We start from the raw sequence: 17,062 nt of genomic DNA on the forward strand, positions 1-17,062 counted from the left end.
TTGTATTATCTGCTTCCTGTAGGGAATGTATAGGTTCATCTATGCATTGTATGGACACTAACAAAATGGTTGCATTTATCTGAATAAATGGATGAAGAAGTTAAAAAAAAGTCTACATATTAGGTAGACCATATATATTGTATCTATTTGGGATAGTACAAATGATTAACAACTAAATTAAGAATTGAAAGAGCACTAACCTTACATATTCTTTAACAGTCAGTAGCTTTAGATAAAAAAGACTTTCGAATGGGCAAAAAGCATCCCTGCAGCCTGCGAAGATGTTAATTATAAGAAATAGCAATTTACATTATTTATAAGGAAGCTATTTACAGTACTTAGCCTTGTCAGACACAGTAGTTGCAGAGCTCCATTCTTTTATTACAGCGAAAAGAATACAGCAAAGTGACAAGGAAAAAGATATTATAATGGCTGCATCTAATTACACGGAAGATAACACCTCTAAAATGTTAAAAATGCCTTGAATTCAATTTATTTATTTTACTTTTATTATTTACTTATTTTTTTTGAGATGGGGTCTAGTTCTGTCACCCAGGCTGGAGTGAAGTGGCATGATCTCGGCTCACTGTAACCTCCACCTCCCGGGTTCAGGTGATTCACCTGCCTCAGCCTCCTGAGTAGCTGGGATTACAGATGTCTGACACCACGCCCAGCTCATTTTTGTATTTTCAGTAGAGACGGGGTTTCAACATGTTGGCTAGGCTGGTCTCGAACTCCTGATCTCAAGTGATTTGCCCATCTGAGCCTCCTGAAGTGCTGGCATTACAGGTGTGAGCCACCACACCCAGCCAATTCAATTTAAATAAAGTGTAAACTTCCATCTTATCATAATGATGATTCAGAATATAACACCCATTTAAATATTCAGACAAGCTTCCAAAAACTACTGCAAGTTAAGCATTGTTAGCTTTAGTGTGTGCAAGGAGGAAAGTGACTAAGATGCAATGTTTCATAATTCAGGTATTTGAATTCGCTTAGACACATTTTCTTTTACCAGTGACTTTGAAATATAAGTGTCTGCCCTATGAGAAAGTTTGTTTGTGAGAGTAGCCAGATTAGAAGGAAAAACACCACTTTGTCTTCCATTTTTTTCTTTCCTCTTCTGTGACCACTTTAATTTTATCCTGCTGTTTCACTTTCATCAATATAATAGATAGCACTCAGTGGCAAATTACACCAGTTTTTGATCTACAATGGACAAGTCTGCCATGTTAGAACAAGAAAAAGATGAGAAAAAAGAGGATTTACCAAGCTGACTTTTTAAAAAGGCTATTAATATTTTTTGCGAATGCCCAGTGATGAATTATTTCTCTAGGACTACATTCTTTAAAGTCTTATAATTTGTATTGCTCACTTAGAGAACAAGATAAAATCTTTGTTGATCAAAGGGTGATATCTACATCCTGATTAGAGAATTGGACTCCTACAGTGAGGTGTCATTGCATCTCACTGCTTGCCAGGAAGTTTCTCTGGCTATAATTAACTGCGCTGATGAGCAAAATTATCTTCCTTCAAAGAGTATTAGGGTACAGTAGACATGACATATTAGGCCAGCCTCACAAATTAGCACAGGCCCACAGAGCCTGCATGAAATTAGGTCAGACTTGAAAGATATCAGGCTGTGGTCCAATAAGCTTCTTAGTCTGAAATGGAAAATTGGGTTCACAGGGTGTTAGGGTCACTGTCTTTATTTAAGTGTGATAGAACTGGTAACAATTTTCAGCGTTAAAGACCGATTTTTCTAAGCCACCAAATATTTCTCGTTCTTCTCTTAGATAATTTATTGTGTTGCATAATTTATAAGAAAAGAAGGTTCTCCATTTTCTCAATACTCATACATTAATAAATTCAATTCTGACTTTTGCCTATAATAAATAGGGAAAGAATAAACTCCCCAAGTATTTTCCTGGAGGTCTGTAGTTTCCCCATCAGAAGCAAAGTCTCCTAAAATCCCTGTTTAAAATGCAAAGCATTTTGAGAGTTAACACTTCAGGCCACTGGTATGTATTAATGTCCTATGGTTAAGGTTGAGCAAAATGTACATTAATTTAGAATACAAGATAATTAAAGTAAGGCTGGAATGTGCATAAATAGATGTAATCATAATTATTAGAGGCACAGACATCATGTCCACAGTTACAGACCTCAAGGTACAAATAGAGTAAAGAGAATAGATCAGTTGCATATACAGTACTCCCCAGCTATCTGTGGGGGACTAGTTCCATGACACCTGCAGATACCAAAATCTGTGGATGCTCAAGCCTCTGATATGAAATGCTGTAGTATTTGCATACAACTTATGCACATTCTTCAGGATGTTTTAAATCATCTCTAGATAACTAGTAATACCTAACACAGTATAAATGCTATGTAAATAGTTGTTGTATTTTTGTCTTATTTTTTCTGTTGTATTGTTATTTCTAATTTTGTTCTGAATATTTACAGTCTGCAGTTGTTTGAATCCACAGATGAACAACCCGAGATTTGGAAGGCCGACTGTATTTGATTCTTAAACTGCTTGTCAGATATTTCTCTAATTTCGATTTGATTAACAAGCTTTGCTTTGGTGAGTGATCAGTACAGCCTATTCATTTTGAGCACAGGTTTTGGAGTCACAAGCTGAGGACCTGGTCCCTGACACTACGATTGTACGCTGACCTTTGTCAAATGACTTAACCTCCTTGAGCCTTAGTTTCCTAAACTGTGAGATGGATATACTAATAGTATCCTAAGTTGTAAAGTAGTTATGACGATTAAATGAGATAAATGAAAGTACATGTTTCAAATGCTTACTGCCTGACACACGTTAATGGTCATGGTCATCATAATTATCGTTTTAACATGGATAAAGAATATAGTCTGGATTTGTGACCTTAAATTTTTGGCTCTAATATTTGCCAGCGCTCTGCTCAGAACATTCTCTGTTCGCACTTCATACAGCGGTGCCAGCGCAGCCAGGCAACACCCTCAGGAGCATCATTCTTTTCTGGACCTGGTTCTTTCTCGCTCTGCCCTCCAGGGGCCGCTGTGTTTCTCGGAAAGCGCGCGGGATGCTCGGTTGCCACGAGACCGTCGCCAGGCAACCGCGTCTACACACACTCCAGACGGGCCGGGGGGCGTCAATATGGCGGCTCAGGGCGCCCCCTCGAGCTCTCCGTCAGACGACTCTACCGCCTCGGGGTCGCTGGCAGAACTGCCACCGACAGCGACCGCGACTTCGAGGTCGCCCCCAGAGTCGAAGGGGAGCTCCCGGAGCTCGCTGCTTCAGTGGACCTGCCCCGAGGACTCATTGCCCCTAGCCGTGTTTTATGGGCCGCTGGACGCGAAAAACCCGCTCCTGGCCTCTTGTGAGAAGGAGATCCGGGAGTTGTTAGGCTTTATGAGGAAAAAGAAGGCTTTAGCCACCACGGAGGAAGAGAAGCACGAATTCCGCCGGCGTTGGTAAGCGCTGGCGGGGCACTGGGGAGGGCGCCAGCCAAAGGAGGGGCCCCTGGGGAGGGTTTGAGGATGCAGGTAGTGGCCCCAGAGCTGGTTCAGCGTTGCGGACGCAGGGGCTGCCTGAAGGGCCCAGGAGAGATAAACAGAGTTTAAGAAGTGGAGACTTGTCGCTCTTAACAATCCTTAATTCCTGAGAGATGTTATATCTTGGCTTCCTGCTCAGGTCAAAATAAAAATGTACACAGGAATGTTTCATAACTCACTACTTGACCAGAAAAGAAAGATGGTAACATAAGCAGGAAAGAACCTTAAAAAGAGTTCGCAGTTTGCAGTAATAACATGGTGATAGAACTCCCAAAAAGGTAAACAGTTGCGCAGAATGAATCGCAAAATTAAGAAAAAGTCACTGTAATCCTAGTAACAATATAAGAAGGAATTAAAGTGCACATGTTCACAGGATGACATACTTCATTGTATCAAGAGCTAGCTTCATGAACCTAATCTACCTCAAAGTTATTCCTTTTTCTCCATATACAAATTTTATGTACTTATAACATGAAAAGTTTTGAAACCCTTGAGTGAGCCAAAAATTTATACTTGAATACAAAGTACAAAAATTAGCTGGGTGTGGTGGCACATGCCTGTACTCCCAGCTACTCAGGAGGATGAGGCAGGATAATTGCTTGAACCTGGGAGGCAGAAGCTGCAGTGAGCTGGGATGACACCACTACACCCAAACCTGGGCAACAGAGCAAGACTCTCAAAAAATAAATAAATAAAATAAAATATTTTTGTTATGCATTTAACAACTATTTATTGAGCACATACTGTATATCAAGTACTGTTCAAGGAACTAGGAAAACATCAAGTTAACAAAACATAAAAATCCATGTCCTTATGGAGCATATATTTTTGTGAATATAAACAACCACTAAACAAATACGTAAGTAAATAATTTTACAAGGAGGTGACTGCTAGGGAGAAAAATAGAACAGGGAATCGTGATGGAGGATATGAGATGAATGTTGCAATTTTATCTTTTTTTTTGAGACAGGGTGTCACTCTTGCACAGGCTGGTGTGCAGCGGCTCAATCCTGGCTCACTGAAACCTTGAACTCGGGGGCTCAAGGGATCCTCCCAGCTTGACCTCTCAAAGTATTGGATTACAGGCATGAGCCACTGCACCTGGCCTGAGTGTTGCAATTTTAAATGGGGTGGTGGGAAGCATGGTTAGGGAAGGTCAGGAAAAGTCACTTTTGAGAAAGATGAGAAAGATATATGGGAACAATTGATGAGGATTTTTGTGCACAGAGTAGGTCACACAGGGAGAATGGCAGATGGGAAAGACCTGGGGTGGAATTGTGATTGTGGAAAGAGCAAGAGGGAGGGAGATCAAGAGTTTATAATTTTATAAAAATTGAGATGTGATTCAGCATCCAGGTGGAGCTGCTATGTAGGTAGTTGGACATTTGAATCTGGAAGTCAGATGAGATATACATTTGGGATTCATATGATATTTAAATCATGACACCTGATGAATAGCTAAGAGAGTGTGTGTGTAAATGGAGAAGGGAAGAGTCCAAGGATTGAGCCCTGGGATGCTCCAGCATGGACAGGGAGAGGCAATAAGAAGAAACCAACAGAGACTAAGGAGGAGTGGCCAATGGAAAACCATTAAGTGCCTGGTGTACTAGAAGCAGGTAGAGAAAGTATTTCAGGAAGAAAGGAATGATCAGCTGTGGCAAATTCTGCTGACTGGCCAAGTAAGATGAGAACCAAGAATTGACCAAGGAAAGTCCATTATATACCTACCCTATATGCTTTATTTATTTATTTATTTATTGAGAGGGAGTTTCACTCTGTACCCCAGGCTGGAGTGCAGTGCTGTGATCTCAGCTCACTGCAACCTCTGCCTCCCGGGTTTCAGTGATTCTTGTGCCTCAGCCTCCGAGTAGCTGGGACTACAGGTGCCTGCCACCACGCCCGGCTAATTTCTGTATTTTTAGTAGAGACGGGGTTTCGCCATGTTGGCCAGGCTAGTCTGGAACTCCTGACCTCAGGAGATCCACCTGCCTTGGCCTCCCCAATTGCTGGGGTTACAGGCGTGAGCCACTGTGCCCAGTTTATACATTTATATTTAAATAGTTTCCATCTTTGAATTTCATCTACCCATCTCCACTACCAGCATTCCAGTCCAAACCACCACGATTTCACATTTTCCCTGCAGCCACTCTGTCTCACATCTATCCTTCACCTAGCAGTCAGGATGATCTTTGTAAATCTTATCTAAAGTCTTTCTATTGCTTCCCATTGCTTTTGGAATAAACTTAAGAATTCTGATACTCTCCAGGGGCTGAGGTGTTGACCCTGCCTGCCTTTCTCAGCTCTCTTCTCTTCTTTTCTCTCTCAGGACTTTCCAGAGAAACAGGTCCTACTGTTTCTCACCTCAGAGCCTTTATATTTGCTATCTTTGTTGTCTGAATGTTCTTCCCTAAGCTTTTCAAAAATCTGGCTCCTTCTCTTTTTTTCAGGCCTCAGCTCAGTTGTCACCTTCTTAGAGTGGCCTTTCCTATCTAATGCAGATTCACTCATAGGTTTATATTTTTTAATTGATTTGTTTTCTTGTGCATTGTCTGTCTCATTAGGATGTAAGCTCCCTGGTGACTTTGGATAATGTGTCTCTCTTTCATTGCTGTATTTCTGGCACTAAGCCTGGGGATTGGGACATAGTAAACATTCAATAAATATTTAGTATTGAAAGAATTCAAGAGTTATTATCCGTGGCCTGGTGCAGTGGCTTACGCCTGTAATCCTAGCACTCTGGGAGGCCGAGGCGGGCAGATCACCTGTGGTCAGGAGTTCGAGATCAGCCTGGCCAACATGACGAAATTCTGTCTCTACTAAAAAATACAAAAATTAGCCAGGCGTGGTGGTGTGCACCTGTAATCCCAGCTATTCAGGAGGCTGAGGCATGAGAATCGCTTGAACCGGGGAAGTGGAGGTTGCTGGTGTGCCGAGATCATGCCACTGCACTCCAGCCTAGGTAACAGAATGAGACTCTGTCTCAAAAAAAAAAAAAAGTTATTATCTTTATATTCTCAGTAATTGTGAATATTACATATAGGAAAGTAGACATGGGCCAGTCTATGTACGGTATCTGTGCCATCTTTAACAAGACTGTAAGAATCACAAGCATTGGATTGACACATGCCTTAACAGTCCAACCTCTCACACAATTTTGGCCTTTATTTATACAATAATTTTTATTGAGTGCCTGCTATGTGTGAGGCAATGTACTAGACACTGGTTACACAGTGGTGAACAAAATAGATATGGGAGTCAGTATTCGTGGAGCTTACAGTCTAGAGAGGGAGATAGATATTCAGTAAGTCATTAGTAAATATGCAAACAACAAATGCCATGAAAGTAACTGCTGAGCACTTATATGTGTCAGGCATCCTACTAGGCACTGTGGCTACAGCAGTGAACCAGACAAAAATCTCTGCCTTCTCAGAGTTTATAGTCTAGAGAGGGAACTAGACTATAAACATCAATTATGTGTATTTTATGGTAATTTAGGAATGATAAATGCTGCCGGGCGCAGTGGCTCATGCCTGTAATCCTAGCACTTTGAGAGGCTTAGGCAGGTGGATCACGAGGTCAGGTGTTCGAGACCAACCTGGCCAACATAGTGAAACCCTGTCTCTACGAAAAATACAAAAAATTAGCCGGGCATGGTGGCGGGTGCCTGTAATCCCAGCTACTCGGGAGGCCAAGGCAGGAGAATCACTTGAACCTGGGAAGCGGAGGTTGCATTGAGCCAAGATTACACCACTGCACTCCAGCCCAACAGAGTGAGACTCCGTCTCAAACAAACAAACAAACAAACAAACAAAAAAAACCAAAGTAATGATACATGCTAGAGAGAAAAAGAAGATAGTCTATTCCTATTAGAAATTAAAAAGAAAAAAAAAAAGAGAAGAGGTTATGGAGTAGAAGACAGGAAGTTGCAATTTTCGTTAAGGTGGTCAGAGTAGATGACACTTAAAGCAGAGGCTTAAAGAGAATGTAGTGGGGACTTGCTTTTGAATGAGTGATAAGTGAGGTGCCATTAAGCTGAGATTAGAAGGACACCAGGGATTTGACTAGCCAAATGGAGAGGATGAACAGGGGGACAAGAATGCAGGAAGATCCTTGGCAGAACAGATCCATTCCTACTTCGGAGGAATGGACAGAATCCCATTTAGCAGAAGCACAGTGAAAGAGGTACAACAGTATGAGGTGAGATTTAGAGGAATAATAGGGCTTTGGAAGGTTTTAGAGGCCATTTTAAAGAGTTTACATTTATTCCATTGGATAGTTTTGCAGAAGGATTATGTAATTTTTTTTTTTTTTTTTTTTTGGGACAGTCTCACTCTATTGACAAGGCTGGAATGCAGTGGCGCAATCTCAGCTCACTACAACCTCTTCCTCCTGCGTTCAAGCGATTCTCCTGCCTCAGCCCCCTGAGTAACTGGGATTACAGGCTCATGCCACCACACCCGGCTAATTTTTGTGTTTTTAGTAGAGACAGGGTTTCACCATGTTGGCCAGGCTGGTCTCAAACTCCTGACCTCAAGTGATCCACCCGCCTCAGCCTCCCAAAGTGCTGGGATTACAGGTGTGAGCCACCCTGCACAGCCTAATTTTTGTTTTAAGATATTATTCTGATGATTATATCCAAAGGGAACAAGAATAGCAGTGTAGAGACCAGTTAGGAGTACAGGAGGTGGGAGTTGCTTTTATAATATATTTGACAGATGGTTATTATTATTATTATTATTTTTTGAGACAGTCTCGCTCTGTCGCCAGGCTGGAGTGCAGTGATGTGATACTGGCTGACTGCAACTTCTGCCTCCCGGATTCAAGTGATTCTCCTGCCTCAGCCTCTTGAGTAGCTGGGACTACAGATGCGAGCTACCACACCCAGCTAATTTTTGTATTTTTAGTAAAGACAGGGTTTCACCATGTTGGCCAGATGGTCTCAATCTCTTAACCTCGTGATCCGCCCGCTTTGACCTCCCAAACTGTTGGGATTACAGGTGTGAGCCACTGCGCCTGGCCAACAGATGGTTATTTTTTATATCAAAATGTGTTTCTCCTTATAACTATGGTAACTTCCATAAGCATAAAATTCATAGTATTTAAAATATAAATTATTGTCATACCAGAAATGTCTTTAAATAAGATCATGATACATTTTTTAAAAATGTGCTTTTGCTATAAGCACATAAGATTGAGGTATTAAGGTATTCTGCTTATACAGTTATGATTTTCTTTTCTTTTCTTTCTTTCTTTCTTTTTTTTTTTTTTGAGACAGTGTCTTGCTCTGTCGCCCAGGCTGGAGTGCAGTAGCTGGATCTTGGCTCACTGCTACGTCCACCTCCTGGGTTCAGTCAATCAGACGATTCACGTGCCTCAGCCTCCTTGGTATCTGGACTATAGGTGCGTGTCACCACACCCGGCTAATTTTTGTTTTTTTTTTTAGTAGAGACGGGGTTTTGTGATGTTTCCCAGGCTGGTCTTGAACTTCTGACCTCAAGCGATCTGCCCACCTTGGCCTCCCAAAGTGCTGGGATTACAGGCGTGAGCCATCGCACCTGGATGATTTTCTATTTTAGAACATTTTACATATCTAGCAACAGTCAGCAATCCCAAGTACATTGACATTTTCTTCTCAAATGATGTACATTCTATAGTATATATTATATATTTTTGGTTTAAGCATTATGTAAGCTATTCCCAATGAGCAGTCTTAACCTGAACTTAGAGTTCAACAAAAAAGACATTTCTTCTTTCTTATTACATAATCTTGATTGATTTAACAAAGCTGATATTTTTCTTTTATGAGTAACAAGCCTAGTCATCATTATCTCATCTGTAAGATTTAGAAGAATTATTTCATCTACATAATTTAAGAATTCTAGTAAGACTTGGTGAATTTCTTGGATTCATTATATTTATTCAAATACCGTGGCATTTCATGAAGCATCAAATGAAAGTGAAAGAAGTAATAAAGCAAACAAAACACCTCTCCCCTTTTAAATGTCTGTGGTTTATATTTGCCATATTTATTTGGCATTGTTATTTATTACTTGGTACATGCATATATTTTTCTACCTAAATATATGATTAATCAGTTCATAAAGGAGAAATGCACTGCGTCCTTCACTCAATCAATGACTCAGTATTATTTAATTACCCGAATGAATTAATTGACAGGTTTCTGTTTAGATGTTTCACTATTACTCCAACACATACATCGTAAGTATTAGAGTCATCATCAGTTCTTAAATTTAGGTCCTGTATTAGCCAGCTCAGGTTGCCATAACAAAATACTATAGACTAGGTGGCTTAAACAACAGACATTTATTTATTTTTCACAGTCTGAAGGCTGGAAGTCCCAGATCAAGATCCAGCAGGATTGGTTTCTCATGAGGACTCCTCTCCTGGTTTGTAGAAGGCTGCTTTGTCCTCAAGCATGGAGACTGTAAACAATTTATGACCATATCATAAAAGAGCAAGCTCTCTGGAGTCTCTTCTTGTAGGGACATTAATTCCATCAGGCCAGGGTACTAACTTTATGATTTCATTTAACCTTAATTGCTTCCTTAGAGGCCCTGTTTCCAAATACAACCACACCGGGGGTTAGGATTTCAACATATGAATTGGGGGGCAGTGGGGGAGGGGTCACAAACATTCAGTCTTATCTAGAAATTTATGAGATAGGATTGGACACCTGTTAGGGGATATTTGGATTTTTGCTAGAGGCATATATAATTTCTGGGAGAGAGGAAAGAAGTAAATGTTAACTAAATGAATGACTAAAATAGGCAATGATCTGCTACCGTTTGAAACTCTGGTTAGAAAGCATTTTGAAAATACTGTTTGTTTTGTTTTTGTTTTACTTGGTGGAGGGAAGTATAGCTCTAAGTGGATTGACTGGCTCTTTGAACCCTGAGCCCTTCACAGGAAAAAATAAAACAAGAACAAAGAATGTTTTCTTCCCTATCATTCATTCATTCATTCATTCATTCATTCATCCATCCATCTTTCAGCAGATATTTATTGAGTACCTACATGTAGTAGGTATTCACTACTGTTGGGCCTGGGCAATGAATAATATTGTTGAGGTCCTTGACCTCAGGGAGTTTACTTTCCAGAGGACTGGAAAGCTCATTCATATAGTCGTTAAGATCACAGATGCACTGAGCCTCAGCTTCATCAGCTGTATCTTTGGGATATTGATATTACCTTTCTTGGGGTTGTTGTGAAAATGAAGTGAAAAAAGGTATGCATATAGGCAAAAGACCCAAAATAGCCAACACAGCATTGAAGGAGAAGAAGAAAGTTGGAGGACTGACACGACTCAATTTCAAGACTTGCTGTAAAGCTACAGTATTCAAGATAGTGTGACACTGGTGAAAGAATAGACAAATCCGTGGAACAATATACGCAGCTCAGAAATAGACTCACATAAATATAGTCAACTTGTTAGGGAAACAGAAGCATAGGAGAACCAGAGTAATGGCATTTTAAAATCAACTCCATCTTAAAATTAGCAGGGCACGTTCCTTGCCAGGCGTGACCCATGGTCATAAATTTTTTATAGTTGAAGCAACAGCCTAAAGATGCCTGCAAGACAAACACCTACAATAGCAGAAGGTCCAGATGTCCCAATACCCATAACAATATATGCCTTCAAGATAATTATAGCTATGCCTTGATGTACTGCACATGAAAACGTTGGGGATAGTTTCCTTTAAATCCGCAGAGTAATAAATTTTGTTACACTGTTGGCCTTCCTGCATGTAGACCTAACTTAGCCTGGCTTTTTACATAGATAAGACCCCTATATAAGAAGAGTTTAAAACAAAGAGAGTGTGTTCATCTTCCTGCTTTCTGAGGTTGCCCGACTGTGTAACTAAGTAGCTTTCAATAAATGATCTCTTCCCACTGCACTCTGTGACTTGTCTTGAATTCCTTCCTGTGCGAGATCCGAGAGTCCTCTCTCGGGGTCTGGATCAAAACCCCTTTTCTGGCAACAAACTGATCTTTGGCAAGTGAGCAAAGTCAATTCAATGGAGAACAGCGTCTTCAGTAAATGGTCCTGGAACAACTGGATATCCACATGCCAAAAAATGAATCTAGATGCAGACTGTACGCCCTTCACAAAAATTAACTCAAAATGGATCACCTACCTAAATATAAAATGCAGTATTATGAAACTCCTGGCCAGGCACCATGGCTCACGCCTGTAATCCCAGCACTTGGGGAGGCCGAGGCAGGTGGATCACAAGGTCAAGAGATCGAGACCATCCTGGTCAACATGGTGAAAACCCATCTCTACCAAAAATACAAAAATTAGCTGGGCGTGGTGGTGCGTGCCTATAGTCCCAGCTACTTGGGAGGCTGAAGCAGGAGAATCACTTGAATCCAGGAGGCAGAGGCTGCAGTGAGCTGAGATGGCGCCACTGCACTCCGGCCTGGTGACAGAGCAAGACTCTGTCTCAAAACAAAAAATAAAAAATAAAGAAACTCCTAGTAGATAACAGGAGAGAATCTATCTAGGTGACCTTGGGTTTGGTGATGACTTTGAATATACAGTACCAAGGCATGATCTATGAAAGAAAGAATTGATAAGCTGGACTTCATTAAAGTTAAAAATTACTGCTCTATGAAAGATACTGTCAAGGGAATGAAAGGATAAGCCACAAATTGGGAGAAAATATTTGCAAAAGACTTATTTGATAAAGGACTGTTATCCAAAGTATACAAAGAACTCTGAAAACTCAGCAATAATAACAACCTTATTTTACTTTTTAAAAATTTTTATTTATTTATTTATTTACTGATTTTTTGAGATGAAGTCTTGCTCTTTTGCCCAGGCTGGAGTGCAGTGGCCTGATCTCGGCTCACTGCAGCCTCCACCTCATGAGTTCAGATGATTCTCTTCCTGAGTAGCTGGGACTACAGGTGTGTGCCACCATGCCTGGCTCATTTTTGTATTTTTAGTAGAGACGAGGTTTCACCATGTTCACCATGTTGGACAGGCTGGTCTCAAACTCCTGACCTCAACTGATCCACCTGTCTCGGCCTCCCAAAGTGGTGGGATTACAGGTGTGAGCCACCGTGTCCGGCCAACAACCTGATTTTAAAAATGGGCCAAAGACTTTAACAGACACCTCACCAAAGAAGATACACAGATGGCAAATAAACATATGAAAATATGTTCCACATCATATGTAATCAGGTGAATGCAAGTTAAAGCAACAATGAGATACCCTACACGCCTGTTAGGAAGGCTAAAATCTAGAACACTGACAACACCAAATGCTGGGAAGGATGTAGAGCAGGGAATTCTCTCATTCATTGCTGGTAGGAATGCAAAATAGTACAGCCACTTTGGAAGACAGGTGGTTTCTACAAAATTGAACATATTCTTACCATAATGTTCACCCCTTGTGCTCCTTGGTATTTATCCAAAGGAACTGAAAACTTATGTCCATATAAAAACCTGAACATCGGGCCTGGTGCGGTGACTCACGCCTGTAGTGCTAGCACTTCGGGAGGCCTAGGCGGGTGGATTACCTGAGGTCAGGAATTTGAGACCAGCCTGGCCAACATGGCAAAACCCTGTCTCTATTAAAAATACAAAAATCAGCCAGGTATGGTGGTGCACGCCTGTAATCCCAGCTACTTGGGAGGCAGAGGAAGGAGAATTGCTTGAACTCCGGAGGTAGAGGTTGCAGTGAGCCAAGATCGTGCCACTACACTCCAGCCTGCGCAACAGGAGCAAGACTCCATCTCAAAAAACAAAACAAGGCCGGGCGCGGTGGCTCAAGCCTGTAATCCCAGCACTTTGGGAGGCCGAGACGGGCGGATCACGAGGTCAGGAGATCGAGACCATCCTGGCTAACACGGTGAAACCCCATCTCTACTAAAAAATACAAAAAACTAGCCGGGCGAGGTGGCGGGCGCCTGTAGTCCCAGCTACTCGGGAGGCTGAGGCAGGAGAATGGTCTAAACCCGGGAGGCGGAGCTTGCAGTGAGCTGAGATCCGGCCACTGCACCCCAGCCTGGGCGACAGAGCAAGACTCTGTCTCAAAAACAAAACAAAACAAAACAAAACAAAACACAAAAACCCCTGCACATCAGTATTTCTGGCAGCCTTATTCATAATTGCCAAAACTTGTAAGCAACCAAGATGTCATTCACCATGTGAGTGGATAAACTGTAATGCATCCAGACAATGGAATATTATTCAGTGCTAAAAAGAAATGAGCTATCAAGCCATGAGAAGACATGGAGGAAACTTAGATGCATATTGCTAAGTGAAAGAAACCAATCTGAAAAGGTTTCATACTGTTTGATTTCAACTGTATGACATTTTGGAAAAGGCAAAACTATGGAGGCAGTAAAAATATCAGTGGTTAACAGAGATTGAGCGGGAAAGGAGGGATGAATAAGTGGAGCACAGAGGATTTTTAGGATAGTGAATCTACTCTGTGATATTTTCACAGTGGATAGACTTTATATACATTTGTCCAAACCCATGGAATGGATGACACCAACAGTGAACCCTAAACTATGGACTTTGGGTGATAATGATGTGTCAATGTAGGTTCATCATAACGAAGGTACCGTTCTAGTGGAGTTGTTGATAATGGGGGAGGGCCGCGCATGTTTGGGGGCACAGGGTATATATATGGGAAATCTCAGTACCTTCTGCTCAATTCTGTTGTGAACTTAAAATTGCTCTATGAAGTAAAGTATCTAAAAAAAAAACATGTAAAGAGCTGCAATCAATGCTTGGTACATAGGAAGCAATAATTTTAACTGTAATTACATTTATTATTAATAATTGGACATTAACAATAAGGCACATTGGAAAGGCTTAGCACAAGGTAAGTTTTAAAGGATTGCTTGCGAATTAATTGAAGTTTCCTGCAGACTTTGACAATGTCATTTTATTTTATGATTTTTACAGTGCCACTTCTTTATTTAATATCTGGACTAAATACGCCCCCAGGCTGCCAGCAGACTATTACAACGAAAAGCTTCTGAAGGTTGGAGATAGCCTTTGTCAAATGAAAGTAAGTGCCTCTGGAGGAAAGAGAGCCAAAAAGAAATTCATTTGGCTAATTATTATTACAGTATTTAGTCTGATACCCTTCCTATTTTACATGTTTTGATTTTTCTCTTAGAAAAAAATAAATGAGTACATAAAAATTTTAATAAGGCACAGTAACTAAAAAAGTGTTTGCTTTTTAATTTTGTAGTTGAGATTTCCCAGAGGTGAGACATTCCTGGACAGCCAGGCAGCTGGCTGTGGATGGGCAGGAGTGTGGCCGGGTTCACAGAGGGTGTGGTAGGCGCACAACAGGAAATGCTGAATCATCGTGTTCCTACCTCATACAAAAGAGCCCAGACACCACTTCCTGTTGTTTTTCATATGGCTGGCCTTGCCCAGTGGTCAACCTTCAGGGCTCTTGGCCTTGCAGCTCTGTTGCCTGCTTCAGTGCCCTGTTTATTAAACTCTTTTAACTGTTTCTTAATGTTTTGCTCTATGTAGTTATAACAGTCATTCCATACATACCCTGTTTCTTGCTCAGTATTGTATTCCAGACTGAGTTTGTGTCCTACTTTTAGTTCCACCTGAATGTCTAGGGCTTGGAATGCTGTGGACTTGTGGACTTGGTTTGCTGAGACCACAGCATGGCTGGGTTTTCCATTAATGATCATGTGAGTTTCTCCCTTAAACTCTGGCCTAGATCCAAATTATTCTAAGTTATCTGAACGTCAGACAATGGGATTTTAGGCCAGCTGTGGGCAGTGTTCAGTGTTTTCTCAATCTTCAGTTTCTCAACTTCATTTTTCCCCTCTGTTTCTATTTTCTGGACTTTAATCCTCTTGGTCTGGGAGACAAATTTACCAAATAGAGGATATGAGTGGTGGAAGTTCATAATGAAGAACTAAAATCTATTTTCTTCTGCCAAAACTAGAGAATAACCATAGTTCCACATAAATGAACCATGGGTCTTAGAAACTTGAAAAACAGGGCGTGGTAAGCTACAGAAAAGAAACCCAGGTGAGATTCAACTTGTAAGCTTTACTCATGTAAGTGGAATAAGAGTTTTGACAAGAATTAGAAGACAGCCCCCTCTCCATCCTTATACTTTTCAGTGTAAGAAGCTGGTAATACAATTAAAAAGCACAGTGTAGGGTTGTTTGAGAAATATCTGTGTGGGTGGAATGGATATTGCTGGAGGGAAGGGAGGTGTATGTTAGAAGCTGATAAAGCAAGTTAAAGATGGCTAGTAGCTAAGGATTCAGAATGTTTTAGATAGAAAGGCCTAGATAGTATATTTTAATATTTAATTAAAAGAACAAAGAAAAAGTTTTGTCTACTTTTCACTGAAGGAAATGTTGGCCAGGCTGGGCGTGGTGGCTCACACCTGTAATCCCAGAACTTTGGTAGGCTGAGGAGGGCAGATTGCTTGCTTGAGCCCAGGAGTTTGAGACCAACCTGGGCAACATGGCAAAACACTCTCTCTTAAAAAAAAAAAAAAAGGTATTTATAATTCTGAAAATGAACTTGTTACTTTAGTTTCTAGGCTCTATTTTTATTTTAGTTGTAGTAAAGATCGTCTTGTGGAATATTTGTTTTAAACCTAGATTTGAATTTATTATATGATTCAAGTTAGAGCAGAAAAGATTCAGGATTAATTAGTGAGCAAAAAACAAATCTATAATAGAAATTTAAACAAAACAGTGTTTGACTGAAGATGCCTTCCAAGGGGCTAGGTAACTGGACAGGCAGTTCACACTTTGGGCAGTTGCTTTTCCTGGGGATGAAGTTGCAGGGGAGGGAGCTGAGGAAGGGTTGCAAGTGACTCATTTAGAAGGGACTGCTTGCATCCTCTGCCCTGAAACCCTCCAGGTAACTGAGCACTGTGGGTTACAGAAATGGGGCATCTGATTCTGTTATGGGAACACAAGCATGACTTTGAATGAATAAAAATCCCACTGCTCAAATGCTTTTTATTTGTCCTGATGCAGCTTCAGAGTCTGTTGACAGATGAAAGAGAGGCAGGTAGCTCACCTCACTCTGCATTTGTTTCTTTTAGCTTCTCTTCTTTGGTTCCCTCTTTCTTCTTTTCTTCCTTCCTCTCTCCCTCCCTCTCCCTTCCTTTCCTTCCCCCCTCTCTCTCTCCCTCCCTTCCTTTCTCTTTTTCTTTCCCCTTCCTTCCTTCTTTCCTTCCTTCTTTCCTTCCTTCCTTCCTTCTTTCCTTCCTTCCTTTTTCTTCTTCTTTCTTTCTCTCTTTCCTTCCTTCTTTCTCTTTCTCTCTCTCTCTTCTCTTTTTCTTTCTCTCCCTCCCTTTATTTTTTCCCTCCTCCTTCCCTCCCTCTCTCTTTCTTCCTTTCCTTTCTTTTCCTTCCTTTCTTTCTCTCTTTCTTTCTCTTCCTTTCTTCCCCCTTCCTTTCCCCTTCTCTTCCCTTTTCTTTTCCTTTCCTATCCCTTCCCCTTCCTTCCCTTTCCTTCCTTCCTTCCTCCCCTCCT

At 41.1% G+C, this 17,062-nt stretch overlaps 1 protein-coding gene across 1 annotated transcript in view; it reads left to right on the top strand.

Annotated features, from left to right (window-relative positions):
• The first annotated feature begins 3,123 nt into the window (after positions 1 to 3,123).
• CFAP54 (cilia and flagella associated protein 54) overlaps positions 3,124 to 17,062 on the top strand; it is a 377,376-nt gene continuing 363,437 nt past the window's right edge. Inside the window, exons 1-2 of the mRNA XM_015431414.4 lie at positions 3,124 to 3,462; positions 14,489 to 14,594. Coding sequence (XP_015286900.3) covers positions 3,146 to 3,462; positions 14,489 to 14,594 — 423 coding nt within the window. The 5' untranslated portion in view covers positions 3,124 to 3,145. The remainder of the gene's footprint in view (positions 3,463 to 14,488; positions 14,595 to 17,062) is intronic.

Source organism: Macaca fascicularis, chromosome 11 (assembly GCF_037993035.2).
Source record: "Macaca fascicularis isolate 582-1 chromosome 11, T2T-MFA8v1.1".
Lineage (NCBI taxonomy): Eukaryota > Metazoa > Chordata > Mammalia > Primates > Cercopithecidae > Macaca > Macaca fascicularis.